The sequence below is a fragment of the Mastacembelus armatus genome, chromosome 10 (genome assembly GCF_900324485.2).
Source record: "Mastacembelus armatus chromosome 10, fMasArm1.2, whole genome shotgun sequence".
In the NCBI taxonomy this organism is placed as follows: domain Eukaryota; kingdom Metazoa; phylum Chordata; class Actinopteri; order Synbranchiformes; family Mastacembelidae; genus Mastacembelus; species Mastacembelus armatus.
This window is the reverse complement of record NC_046642.1, coordinates 19,945,852-19,959,255: the sequence shown is the minus strand read 5'-3', so window position 1 is coordinate 19,959,255 and position 13,404 is coordinate 19,945,852. Positions and strand designations below refer to the sequence as shown.

The following is a 13,404-nucleotide window of genomic DNA, read 5'->3' as shown; positions in this document are numbered from 1 at the left end:
TTGCTAGTTCCTGTCAGGACCCTGGCTGCGGCATTCTGGATTAATTGGAGGCTTTTTATGGAGATATTGGGACATCCAGATCCACATCCTGATAGTAATGAGTTACAGTAATCTAGCCTTGAGGTAACAAATGCATGTACTAGTTTTTCTGCATCATTTTGAGACAGGATGTTCCTAATTTTGGAAATGTTGCGCAGATGAAAGAATGCAGTTCTAGAGATTTGTTTTATGTGTGAGTTAAAGGACATGTCCTGGTCAAAAATAACTCCAAGGTTTTTTACAGTAGTGCTAGAGGCCAGGGTTATGCCATCTAAAGTAGCTATAATTTGAGAAAAGTTATTTCTGAGATTTTTTGCCTCAAATATAATGACTTCTGTTTTCTCCGAGTTTAAAAGTAAAAAGTTACTGGTCATCCAGGCCTTTATGTCAGTTAGACACACTTGAAGTCTGGCTAACTGGTTTGTGTTAACAGGTTTAATAGATAGATATAACTGAGTGCCATCTGCATAGCAGTGGTAATTAATAGAGTGCTTCCTAATGACATATCCTAAAGGAAGCATGTACAGGGTGAACAGAATCGGTCCTAGCACGGAGCCTTGTGGAACTCCATAACTAACTTTTGTTCGTGTGGAAGGTTCATCATGGACATGAACAAACTGGAATCTGTTCGATAAATAGGATTGGAACCACTTTAACGCTGTTCCTCTGATACCAATCATATGCTCCAGTCTCTGTAATAAGATGTTGTGGTCAATGGTGTCGAATGCTGCACTAAGGTCTAGGAGGACAAGTATTGAAACAAGTCCATTATCTGAGGCTAAGAGAAGATCGTTGGTAACTTTCAACAGTGCTGTTTCTGTACTATGATGTGCTCTAAATCCTGATTGAAAATCTTCAAATAGTTCATTCCTGTGTAAGTGGTCTGATAGCTGCTTAGCAACAGCTTTTTCTAGGATTTTAGAAATAAATGGCAGGTTGGATATTGGTCTATAATTAGCCAAGACTCCTGGATCAAGACTAGGCTTTTTGAGTAAAGGTTTGATTACTGCAGTCTTAAAGGCCTGTGGTACGTAGCCTGATACTAGAGATAAATTTACCAAGTCCAATAAAGATGAGTTCATTAATGGCAGGGTGCCTTTAAGCAGTCTAGTCGGGATGGGGTCTAAGAGACACGTTGATGATTTCGATGAAGCAACTACTGATGTAAATTCAGAGAGATCAATGGGAGAGAAGCAGTCTAAAACATAACTGAGGTCTTACAGATGATTCAAGAGCTACTGTAGTAGAAGATTCATTTATTGCAGGTATAGGAAGCATCTGCTGAATTTTATCTCTAATAGTTGTGATTTTATTTGTAAAGAAACTCATAAATTCATCACTGCTGAGAGCTAAGGGAACACTGGGCTCAACAGAGCTGTGACTTTTTGTCAGCCTGGCTACAGTGCTGAAAAGAAACCTGGGATTGTTCTTATTTTCCTCTATTAGTGATGAATAGTATGAAGTTCTGGCTTTACGGGGAGCTTTTTTATATGTTAGTAGACTGTTTTTCCAGGCTAGAAAAATTTCCTCTAAGTTTGTGGAACGCCACTTCCTTTCCAGCCTTCGTGATGCCTGCTTTAAGGTACGAATATGTAAATTAAATTAAGGTGCCCTTCCTCTTCTCTCTTTGCCTATGAACACACCTTCCTCCTCTCCTTCTTCAACCAACAGTAGTCCAATTTCCACTGGCACCCTGTAGGTCAACAGCACCAGTATGGAAGTCACATTTGTGATTCGCATGTTTGATTTGGCTTAAATTTTATGTCGGATGCCATTCCTGACACAGCACTCTGCATTTACCCGGACTTGGAACTGGCACATGAAGACACTGGATTGTGCACCCCTTGTGGTTGCAATGGTCTCTATGAAGAGAAACATAGTGGTAGCAACACCCTAAGCATAGTGGTAGCAACACCCAAGCATGCCCCCATAGCAACAACATCTGTGTACACAGTATTAGATAAGTGGTCATAATGTTATGGCTGACTGGTGCCTACATTTTTAACACTGCATTAAATCAAATATGCTTAAACATATTTTATTATATTGCAGTGAAATTTGGTGCTGGCCTTCATGTATTGTACAGTAACCCTCAGGATAAATCTTAGCTGTGGTAACCCTCCCCCCATACTTCACATGTAGCACACTCTTTGGTTCACACTAGTTCATCTGAAACTGAATGCATGTTAATAGTCAAACTAACTAACTTACTCTCACCACCACCGACTCATCCTTGAGCATTTGTTTCAGGCTCCAGCTCGGACGCCAGCGGGCTCTAGGACCCTGAGGTGAGTCTGAGTGGAGGCGGCTCAGGCTGTAGCAGTCTTATAATGGCAGCGTTTACCTGAGGGCTACCGACGGGTGGCCTGCACGACTCAAATTAACCCAGAGCAGACTGCGGCGGGGTCGGGCACATGATGCACCGCTACTCGGTGTGTTTCTGAGCGGTTTAGCGGTAGAAGGAGGCTCCGGCTCGTCTCGTCTCTCAGCTGCTGATGGAGCACATCCGACTGCCAAAGGTAACCGTGGACCTGAATGCAGTGATTAGCTGCGCTTCCGCACTGTGCCAGCTTAAACCCTCAGGTGCACACACAATTCAGCTTTTAACGCAAAGACTTAACATACTATAATTAACATACGGGCTTGACGTAAAGGGCGTGTGCTGTGTCGGCCACGTAGGCGGCCCTGCAGGGTCCTCCTGCTGCTGTCAGCTGGGCGTGTTTGTGTATCAGTGCAGTGAACACACAGACAGCTGTAAATATTGCGGCTGTTGGTGTGGATGAGGCTGTTTGATGCTGTCCTCCCTCCTCCAGGTGGAAAATGTCAGGCTGCTTGACAGAGTCTCACCCAGAAGGACTAGGGTGGGCACCCTCTACTTGACGGCCACACACACCATTTTTGTGGAGAATGAGACTGGAGAGCGCAATGAAACATGGGTAGGTATGGTGTCAGTGCACTGAAGGACCAGAAATCAGTACAGGGCACAGTTCAGTACATACACTTTAGATAATCCATGATTTCTGCTGTATTTATACTCTCCAACAGCTGTGTGCATCTCTACATCAGGCTACACAATATAACAGGTATATTTGCTTTCCATTTCTCTTCTCAGCTGCTACACAGTTTGGTGTGCAGTGTGGAGAGACAAACTGCCACGGCCTCAGGATTCCCCCTCCTCATTCGCTGTAAGAACTTCCAGGTCCTTAATTTTGTCCTCCCTCGAGAGCGCGAGTGCCATGAGGTTCACCTGTCCCTGCAGCGTCTGTCCCAGCCAGGTGAGCAGTGATATGATGTTGGCAAAGGACTGATTTGTTGTTCTTGCACACATCAGCGCCTTTAATCAGTTAGTTTTCCAGCTGTCAGTATCGGATGGATACATTCACTTTGAGAATCATCTGTTAGTACACTATCATGTGGAAACAGCTTGCTCTGAAATATCGGAACCTGTGTCAATTTTGTGTCAACACAAAATTAGTATAAATTGGAAGTTTTGGTCATCAGACTTTAACAGTGTTGTGCCTTGCAGAGAGTTACACAGAGCTGTATTGCTTCTCCTATAATCCCAACATTGATGATGAGAAGAGGCAGCAGGAATGGGACTTCTTGGACCTCAAGGCTGATTATGGCCGAATGGGACTCCCAAACTCTCTGTGGAAACTCTCTCCCGTCAACCGACACTACAAGGTCAGTGCACTGACATTTATGCTCAGTTGTACTTTGTTTTTTTTATCCAGATATGGACATCACAGTTGCTTATACTGTTGTGACATTGTTTTCAAAGGTGAGTGACACTTACCCTGCTGACCTTTTTGTACCTGAGTCAGCTACACCTCCAGTTATAGTGGGGAGCTCCAAGTTCAGAAGCAGAGGCAGATTTCCTACTCTATCGTACTACTTCAAAGAAAATCATGTAAGTTGACTGTGTGTATTTCCTCCTTTTATTTTACATATGCTTCCAATGATAACTCATATTAATTCAGTGGGCATAAAGCGTCTGTATTTCTCAGATGCTGTCATCAGTGAGTAGGGATTGTAACCAAACTGACTCAGACCCTGCACACAAAGTCTGACAACACAGATTCATAGCAGAAAAAATATAGATAAGAGCCCATGTTCTAAAATGTGAAATGTCATGATGACAGTACTTCATTTTTTCTTATTTTGTTTGGCCAGTTTTGTGGCCAGAATGACTTGTGACACTGGTTGATTGCTCTCATGCCCTCCCTCCTCTAGCAGTTCAAGTAAAGAAGAAAGACATTTTTCAAAGTCACAAACTCCCAACTAAAAATATATTTGCTGTTGAGTTATAGGTACTGTCTGCAGATGGATCCTGTCGGTTTACACAGTAAGCCAGTAAATGTTGCTTTTTTTTTTTTTTTTTTAAATTCAATTTTTCAACTGTATATCAGATACAGACACCAGACCTGAATTTTTTTTTTTTTTTCCTAAAAGCAGTTCACTTAAGGCTAATTGTTCTTTACCTGTTTCAGCTCAAACCTACCGATCATATAAAGAGATAGAGATAAAGTAAGACCAGTATCAATTCTGCAACTAACTCAAACCATGAATCACCAGTTTCCAAGTTTGAATGGGATTCGACCTTGGAGTCTTTCTGTGTGGAGTTTGCATGTTCTCCCTTTGTCTGTGTGGGTTTTGTCTGGGTACTCCAGTTTCGTCCCACAGTCCAAAGACATTCAGTTTGGGGTTAGGTTAATTGGTGACTCTAAATCAGAGGTCTCCAACCCTGGCCCTCAAGCACTACTGTTCTGCTTTTTTTCCAGATATCCTGCCCTTCCCACTGCCGATTACATGGATCAGATGTGTTCAGCCAACCAGAAACTAGAAGGGCAGGGATAGTTGGAAAACCTGCAGGACAGTAGCGCTCGAGGACCAGATTTGTAGACCCCTGATCTAAATTGACCATAGGTGTGAATGTGAGTGTTAGGATGCACACTACCTCTCACCCAGTGTCAGCTGGAATTGGGTCCAGCCCCATATGACCCTGGAAAGATTGCCATAGATAATGGATGGATGTATCTGAATCAAGAATAAGCCCAAGCATTCAGAATTTATCCTATTATGTTCTTACTCCTTGTTGAAGTGTTGTGTGTGAGTTCAGCTTCCCAGGGTTGAGAGTCCAGTGTGTGGATCTCAGTTCGTACATAGAGGCTCTGCTTTGGTTCATGAGTCATTTGGGAGAATGACACAACAATCTCTGGCCTGTTCCCTTGTGGCTCCTAAAGATATGCAAAATCGTGTGGTTGATTAATTTCAACTGAACATGCAGTGGAAGGAAAAGTACATAAATTTGTACTTGTTGTTGCCCTAAATGTGCGTGTAAAGTAATGATTCACTTAAAATCAATTGCGAGTAAGTAAACATTTTTGCATAGCCTGAGTGCCTCTTGCCTCCTCCCAGGCTGCCATCTGCCGAAGCAGCCAGCCCTTGTCAGGTTTCAGTGCTCGCTGCCTGGAGGATGAGCAGATGCTGGAGGCCATCTTGAGGTCCAATCCCCGCAGCGACTTCATGTATGTGGTGGACACCAGGCCTAAGGTGAGCCCTTTAGGAGCTGCCTGGAAAAATACAAGTTGTGCAGTACTGTGCTGTATGTTCAGGTGGGGCTTTATTATCCACTACTGTGGTTTGTAAGCTGGATGTTCTCAGAAGATTCAAGCATCCTGGCTCTGTACTAGCTGTAGTTTTGCAGTCCTATACTTATAACCTCACGATTAATCCTGTCTTTCTAGTTGAATGCGATTGCAAACCGAGCAGCTGGAAAAGGCTATGAAAATGAAGACAACTACTCCAACATTAAATTCCAGTTCATCGGCATTGAGAACATCCATGTCATGAGAAATAGCCAACAAAAAATGCTAGAAGGTAATTATGTCTTTCTATGAAAATGTCTCACACTGACTTTTAGGATTTAATTACTTTAGAAACAATTTGAAGGCCACATTTATCACTGTCACAATGGCATCAGTGAATTGATGGAAGGAAATGTATGTTTTCATGCACTGTCTGTTTAAATCTGCTGCTGCTTCACATTACTGCAGGAGAGTGGGTTCCCTTGCTACACTGGTTTTTCAAATGCACTCATGCAGACTGGACTGTGCTGCAGTCAGGCCTCAAATGAGTTCACAGGAGAATTTCTGGGTATTGTGCAGGGGTGCTCCTAGGAAGACTTTGATTCCATCTGGATTTTATTTCAGAGCTATTTTGGTTTCCCGGAGTGGACAATCTGGGACCTTATCCCCCAAAGAGAGAGCGAGGGCGTGAGAATGATGTGATTTCAAGTCTGAAAAGTTATAGCTGTTCTGAGTTGTGATAACTCTTTGCCCCCTGGCAGCACAAAGGAAGTCTTAAAATGCTGGAGACAGCGCCTAGCCCTCAGAGCCTGCCTCGCTCTCTTTACCCGATTGCATGCTTCAATAAGCTTTAGAAGACGCCCTGCCTGGCCGCATTAGCTCCAACATTTCTTCTGAGTTTAAGTACACTCTCCTCTGTGTTATTAAAAAAAAAAAAAGGTTAAATGAACCTGTTCACCTGCTTGCTACCCTATTAATAGCCCCAGAGCATTTCAGCAAACTGATGTAGGGTCAGCAAAAACAGTCTGACACCTCTTGACAGCCCTGTAATGAGTGAGGGAAGAGCAGATGTATCTAAATGTATCTGAGTTGAGTGTGATAAGATGCATATGAAATGTCAGTAGTGGAGAAATGGGTTCATGTCAGTCTACCCCTCAGTGAACTGGCAAATATTTATGGTGAACCCTGAAAAATAAATGTTAGAATCAGTTTTATAAGATAAACAAACAGTACAGTGGCCCTAATGGTGCACAAATGAAACTGTATTTAGTTGCCTGGCAGGCCTGTGTTTTGGTGTTTGGACATTACTGTCTTATGTTCATTTTTTAAAATGCACATTAACAAGACTAAGAGCTTTGCTGGCAGCCCTGTTAGACTGCTAAACTATCTCAGTTTAGGCTGTTAGGAAGCTAACTTTAGCCAGTTAGCACTAAATATAAATTATAGTGAAAGAAAGAAGAAGAGTACTTTATTAATCCCCAATGGGAAATTCAATTGTTACAGCAGTTATTCAAATTTAAAGTTATTAAATTTAATATTATTTATATTATATTAATTAATAAAGTAATTATTGTCCGTGTGTGCGTGCATAAAAGCAAATGCAAAGAAAGGTGAGGTCTGTAGATGTGAAGGCGTTTAAACAAATTACAAATTTGACATGAATGATAGCTCTAGATAAACAGTGATGGGCTCACCACAGTTATTACAATTCATCCTGAGGACAAGATTTTCTGCCCATTTATCTGTGCAACATCCACTTTAAATGAGTCTTGTGGCTTGTTGGCATTGCTAAATGGCAAGTTACTCTAGTGCTCTTAAGTCAGTAAGATTCGTCCTGCGAGGAACAAGAATGTCTGTGCAATATTTCAACAGTTCATTCAGTAGTTAAGATATTTCAGTCTGGACACAAATGATGCACTTGCTGACAGACAGATGTTACCACGTCTGCAGCCCCATTAACTAGCACCACTCAGAACCTTGACTGGGGTCCAAATGAACAGACGCATGAAAAGCTGAAGGAACTCTGTTTTCAAAGACTAAATACTCTAGCGTAACCCATTTATTCTCATGGATCTTATTAGTGATGTGAATGTGAGATTTAATAACATCCAGTGGTCAGGTATGCTTTGTGTTTCCTGCCCCTGAGACAGCTGTGTTTTGGTTACAGTGTGTGAGCTGCGGTCCCCCTCCATGTCCGACTTCCTGGAGGGTCTGGAGAGCTCAGGCTGGCTGAAGCACATCAAAGCTGTTTTGGATGCAGGCATCTTCATCGCCAAGGTCAGTCTGGAGGTTAATTCCTGCTGTCTGCAACACCACTGCACTCAATATTAGCTTAGGTGTGTGTGTATATGTGTGCGTGCGTGTGCACGCGTCTGGTTCTGTGTGTGAGACAGATATTGTCTCTCTGTGTAGACACAATATCTGTCTCACACACATGGTGTACACATAGCTAAAACTAATACAGTCTGATGCAGCAGCCCTGCATTAAATCCTTAAGTCTACCCAAATTAAAAAAAAAAAAATTGGGCAAAATATTAAAAAATATAAAACCTCTCAGAAAACACAATAAAGATCAGCACTACAAAATACAGCCCCAAAAAATAGCTACATTTGAATTAAATCCTCAGTTTGTGTTCAAAGCATAAGACTTGTGGTTTTCCATGCTTGCACAAATGCCATGCAGAAACAAAAACTAACAACTAACTACATTTATCCTAGGAATTAAACATTTGACATTACTGTTGTGCTATGTACTGTGCATTACAGATTTTTGATGCTTTTTGCCATTTTAATGGGTTAACTGCAAAGAAACTGACAGATGATTGATTTTTTTTTTTTTCATGCTGAAATATTTTCACTGCAGGTAAATATGTGTGTGTGTGCATCTGTGTGTGTTTGTTCTGAAATTGTTGCACTCACATGAAAGAACAATCCATCACGGAGGCAGCAGAACGATCAAACTGTTGCCAGCAACAAAAGGTGACACGTTTTCCTCTAGAAATCCACTTCGACAATATCTCATTGACCTTATGAAATTTATCCCTGCAACAAAAGAAACAATTTCTTGTTCAAAATGAGTATTGTGAAAAACATGCCTGTGTAATGTGATAGGCTTCTGCCTGTGCATAGGCAAAGTCATCCCACCTCTCATAGAACAAGCTTACCAATAAGTCACATTTATAGATTAAGAAGAATTTTAAGGTCAGAGTGAAAACATGCAACAGATTTTCAGAGATAAATTGCTTGTCTCAAGTCAGTTCAAGAGAGTTTATTCAATAAAAAGGAGAAGCCTATCAGACCTTACTCTGAAATGCATTCTAACAATAAATTTGGTGTTCTGCTACTGGTGCTTCTTTGAACTGAACTTTTAAACATCCACCATGTATACATGCTAAGGATCCATCTAGTAAAACTAATTGTATTAGAAAAAAAAACTCATTGTACCTGATTTTCTGAGCCTGATGACTCTTTACATGCTACTTTATGTTACAGTTCACAGCCATGTCTGACAGAAATTACTGATATGTTCAGTTCATACAATGTAGCTTGCTTTCTAGCTACTACCCACACCATGAATAACACAGTATAGTACTGTGTGTGTTTGTGTTGTGCAGGCTGTTGCAGAAGAGGGTGTCAGTGTCCTGGTTCACTGTTCAGATGGTTGGGACCGTACTGCCCAGGTGTGTTCTGTGGCCTGTGTGCTGCTGGATCCCTATTACAGGACCCTCCGAGGATTCATGGTACTGTACATACTGAATCTTTGCTTTTGTATTTAAGTTACAGTGTAAGATTACATCTCAGGATTTGAAGGTCACATAACCCTCTGCTACACTCTGTAGCATAATATAGCATTATATACACTTGCATTTTGGTTTTAGTTGGTAGTAGTCCATACTCTTTTTGTATTTATTTATTTATTTAATTTTTTTTTATATCAGAAGGCTTTGCTCAGACTAACTTGGAATCCAACAAGAGCCACTATGGAAAATAAATCTAATACAGAGGTCTAATTTTGGGAATTGCCTTTGTTAGAGGAAAATGACCCCACACAGAGTGTAGAGCTTCAGCTATTCTGCACAGAGGGTGAAGAGGTTCAGCTATTCTGCAGGGACTGTTTAAACTTTTAATCATGACATACTAGAATTCACCAAGTGCAGAGTACATAGTCTTCCATCTGTTTTAGTATACTGACTTCTCTTTCACTCTTAGGTTCTGATTGAGAAAGACTGGGTCTCATTTGGACACAAGTTCTCTCACAGGTACCACTATGCAATAATACTTTCAGGGATCTACAGTATGATTGAGATGTTTGAGTTTGAACTGTCCTCACCTTTTCTCCAGATGCAACCACCTGGTCGGAGACCTGAAAGAGGTGTCTCCTATCATTGATCAGTTCCTGGAGTGCGTGTGGCAGCTGATGGAGCGGTTCCCCTGTGCCTTTGAGTTCAATGAGAGGTTCCTCATTACCCTTCACAGCCACATCTGCTCCTGCCAGTATGGCAACTTCATTGGCAACAACCAGCGGGAGAGGATAGAGCTTGGGTGAGATTTAAACATTTTTAGACTGATTACTGAAGGGAAGGGAAGGGACAGCCAGGTGTACATTGTATTACCAGGCTTGTGCAAATGGAAACAGTATAAACAAAAATAACATTTGAGATCAGTTTCAAATGACATTGTTTTTTTGTTTTTTTTCCTGAACTCTTCCTTGTTCTGTACTTGACGTTCATGCAGAGTGCGTGAGAAGACTCATTCTTTGTGGAGTTATCTGTGGATGAACCGTGCAGACTACATCAATCCTCTGTACAGACCAGGCCACAGCCAGGCTCAGGGGCTCCTCCAGCTGTCTACTGCCCCCTACTGTTTTAAGTATGTTTTTATTAACGGCAACTGAGAACAGAACTTGAAATCTGGTGTACATGTTAATAATACAGTTCTCAGTTGAGTGCTCTGACACTACAGTAGCAGGTGTTAATGGAGAGTTCATTTCACATATGAAATGTCTTTTGCTTTGTGTAGGTTTTGGAGTGGGTTGTACAACCGTTTTGACCGAGGTATTCATCCTCGACAGTCTGTAGAGGATTACCTGAGGGCTATCCAAGAGGAGACGCAGCAGCTGGAGGAGCAGCTCACTTCACATAAACAGGTAAAACAGATCTGTAAATTCATGATGAACTTTTTCTCTCTGAGAAGAAATTCTCCTGCAGTGTTTTTGTTCTGGTTTTATGCTGGACTAATTTAACATTTTCAATAGAAAATTGCTCAGCTGGAGCACGAGCAGAGGTGGAGTGTTACGCAGAAAGCTACCACCTTCGATAAGAGCCCGACAGCTTGGGCTGTCGGTAATGACCTTGGTCTGGCCAACACTCCTCAGGACTACACGGGGGGCTTTATCACCAGCAGCCCCTGTCACCCAAAAGCACTGGACAGCAGCCTGATCCTTCTGCCCCAAGACTTGAACCTAACATCTGAATTCAATGGTAGTGACCAGGAGTCAGGGATTGCAGACCTGAGCTGTCCTTCGCCTTTCAGCGAGGACAGCACCAGGGATCCAGATTCTGATGAGGCTATCTACTCTGCCGCCTGAGCAAATGTAGCATGTAGTGTAAACTACAGCCACTGAACACAAACAGGTTACATATTTACCTTGCACTTTTGCTTGCATGTGGTGTGGTGGACTCTCTCCCTGTTGCCACATATATACATACTAATTAGTAGCTTTCTACTGTAGCTTATCATATTTCAGTTCTTACAGTTCTTACCCCAGTGAAAGAAATTAAGATAATTGAAATGCTGAATAGTGTTTAATAGTGTCTGTTGACAGTGGAATTGGCCCACAATGCAATAACAGGTTTAATATTTAAGATTAAAATATAGAGATTCTGTATACCTAGCCCTGACCTCAACAGTAGAGTAAGTTAAGAACAGTTAACAATTCAGTGCACAAGTGAACAAAGTGTGTGAACTGAAATTAATACTGAGTCATTTACGTGTGTGTGTCTGCTTTTAGTATTATGGCCTTTTGTACATTTCATTTAATCATTAAGCATTTGGCTTTCCAATCTAAACAATTTAATGTCCTTCTACTTAATTGTAGCTGCAATCACTGCTACGTCTTATAATCTCTTAATTTCATAAACAGCACTTTGATATGTCAGCTCTCAAAATTTTGAAACAATAATGAAGTTTCAGAGAATCATTTTAGATGGATTCAACTTGGTTTCATTTTTACTGTAAAGGGAGAAATTTGAACAAAAAATTGATCAAATGAGGAATTAAGATTCAAGAGACAAAAAATACAAATGGGTAAACTGCAGTGATACACTGGCAGACTTGCACTGAAGCTGGGTAATTCTGTATACCATTTGTTTTAACACCACTGCACTATACGGTCACAGCTGTCCACAGGTTATCAGGTTGAGGGCCTGAAAGAGAAGTAATCCTGTTAAATCTACAAATTCATTCAAATGGCGGTGCAGAGATGTTTGAATCCCAGAGCTAAACTCACTCAGTACACCACAGTGACCTCAGCTGGGGTTTGTAATCACTACACCACAGTACTCAGTACTTTTTGCTTTGCACCTTGTGGTTCCCACATTTCACTTGACATTAACAATGCAGGAGGTGAAAAATAAGCTTTAACATTTCACCAAATTGAGGCTCCTTGGTACGTTTCTGTTCACAATACTTCAACACCAGATTTGTTGTAATCAAACTAAAAGTTTTACCAAAGCGACTTTCTACTGGAATGAACCATGCACCGAGTGAATGGTAGGACTACTGAACCAGCAGAACATGTGAACACAGACGCTGTTCCATAGAAAACTGTCTGACCTTTTTTGTTTTAATATTTTTGCCACCTCAATTGTAAAATTAGCATCACTTTCTGCAAATGAATGCACACATTATCAAGCAAAGTATGTGAAGATATTTTTGTACATTAACCTTTTTTTTGGACTGCTGGGATTTTGCTTTAATGCATGTTGTTTTTATTTGTCTCAGATGCTTTAAATGCCTGGTCATCTGGCCATAATGATCTTGCTGATGATCTCTTTGATCTTGCTTTATTTGTTCAGATGGAATAGGATGGAATTTATCAAATGTATCGAAGTGTAAAATTGTCTGTTTTCAGGTGAAATAAATTACTGTCAAATATATTCTTGTAATAGCTCCTGGTTGTGTTTTTGACTTTTAAAGGATCTTTTCATCCAAAGTACAAAACAAAATTGTAATATTTGCTCATCACGTCTCTTTCATCTAAATCTCTGTTAGTAAATGATTTGATAACCGATTACCAAATTGACTTACTCTGTCTTACTGAAACCTGGTTACAGCAGGATGAATATGTCAGTCTGAATGAATCAACCCCCCTCAGTCATAAAAATGATCATGTCCCTCGAAGCACAGGTCGAGGTGGAGGAGTAGCTACAATCTTCCACTCAAACTTATTATTAAACTTTCATCCTCAGAACAGTTATGACTCATTTGAGAGCCTCACTCTTAGTCTCTCACATCCAAACTGGAAAACACAAAAACTAGTTCTACTTGTCACTGTGTACCGTCCACCTGTCCCTTACTCAGAGTTTTTAACTGAATTCCCTGACTTCCTGTCTGATTTAGTGCTTAGATCAGATAAAGTTATTATAGTTGGAGATTTTAACATTCATGTAGATGTTGAAAATAACGGCCTCAGCATTGCATTTAATTCTATATTAGATTCAATTGGTTTCACTCAAAATGTTAATAAACCCACCCACTGTTTCAATCACACCCTTGT

General features: G+C 41.0%; 1 protein-coding gene across 1 annotated transcript; it reads left to right on the top strand.

Moving 5' to 3' along the window:
- Nucleotides 1-2,343: 2,343 nt before the first annotated feature.
- Nucleotides 2,344-12,784, top strand: mtmr7a (myotubularin related protein 7a). The gene is made up of 14 exons (XM_026331223.1): nt 2,344-2,558; nt 2,853-2,975; nt 3,152-3,314; nt 3,566-3,723; nt 3,821-3,949; nt 5,458-5,592; nt 5,787-5,919; nt 7,795-7,904; nt 9,242-9,367; nt 9,837-9,886; nt 9,969-10,169; nt 10,362-10,496; nt 10,647-10,773; nt 10,882-12,784. Exons 1-14 carry the CDS (start codon nt 2,535-2,537, stop codon nt 11,212-11,214), a joined length of 1,947 nt encoding a protein of 648 aa, XP_026187008.1. The 5' UTR covers nt 2,344-2,534; the 3' UTR covers nt 11,215-12,784.
- Nucleotides 12,785-13,404: the final 620 nt, after the last annotated feature.

What these genes read in the sequence shown, in the direction of transcription:
- mtmr7a (XM_026331223.1), top strand. Translation starts at nt 2,535, where the DNA reads ATGGAGCACATCCGACTGCCAAAG. An exon ending in GGACCCTCCGAGGATTCATG is followed by an intron (nt 9,368 to 9,836) that starts GTACTGTACATA and finishes TTTCACTCTTAG; the next exon opens with GTTCTGATTGAGAAAGACTG. An exon ending in AGCTCACTTCACATAAACAG is followed by an intron (nt 10,774 to 10,881) that starts GTAAAACAGATC and finishes CATTTTCAATAG; the next exon opens with AAAATTGCTCAGCTGGAGCA.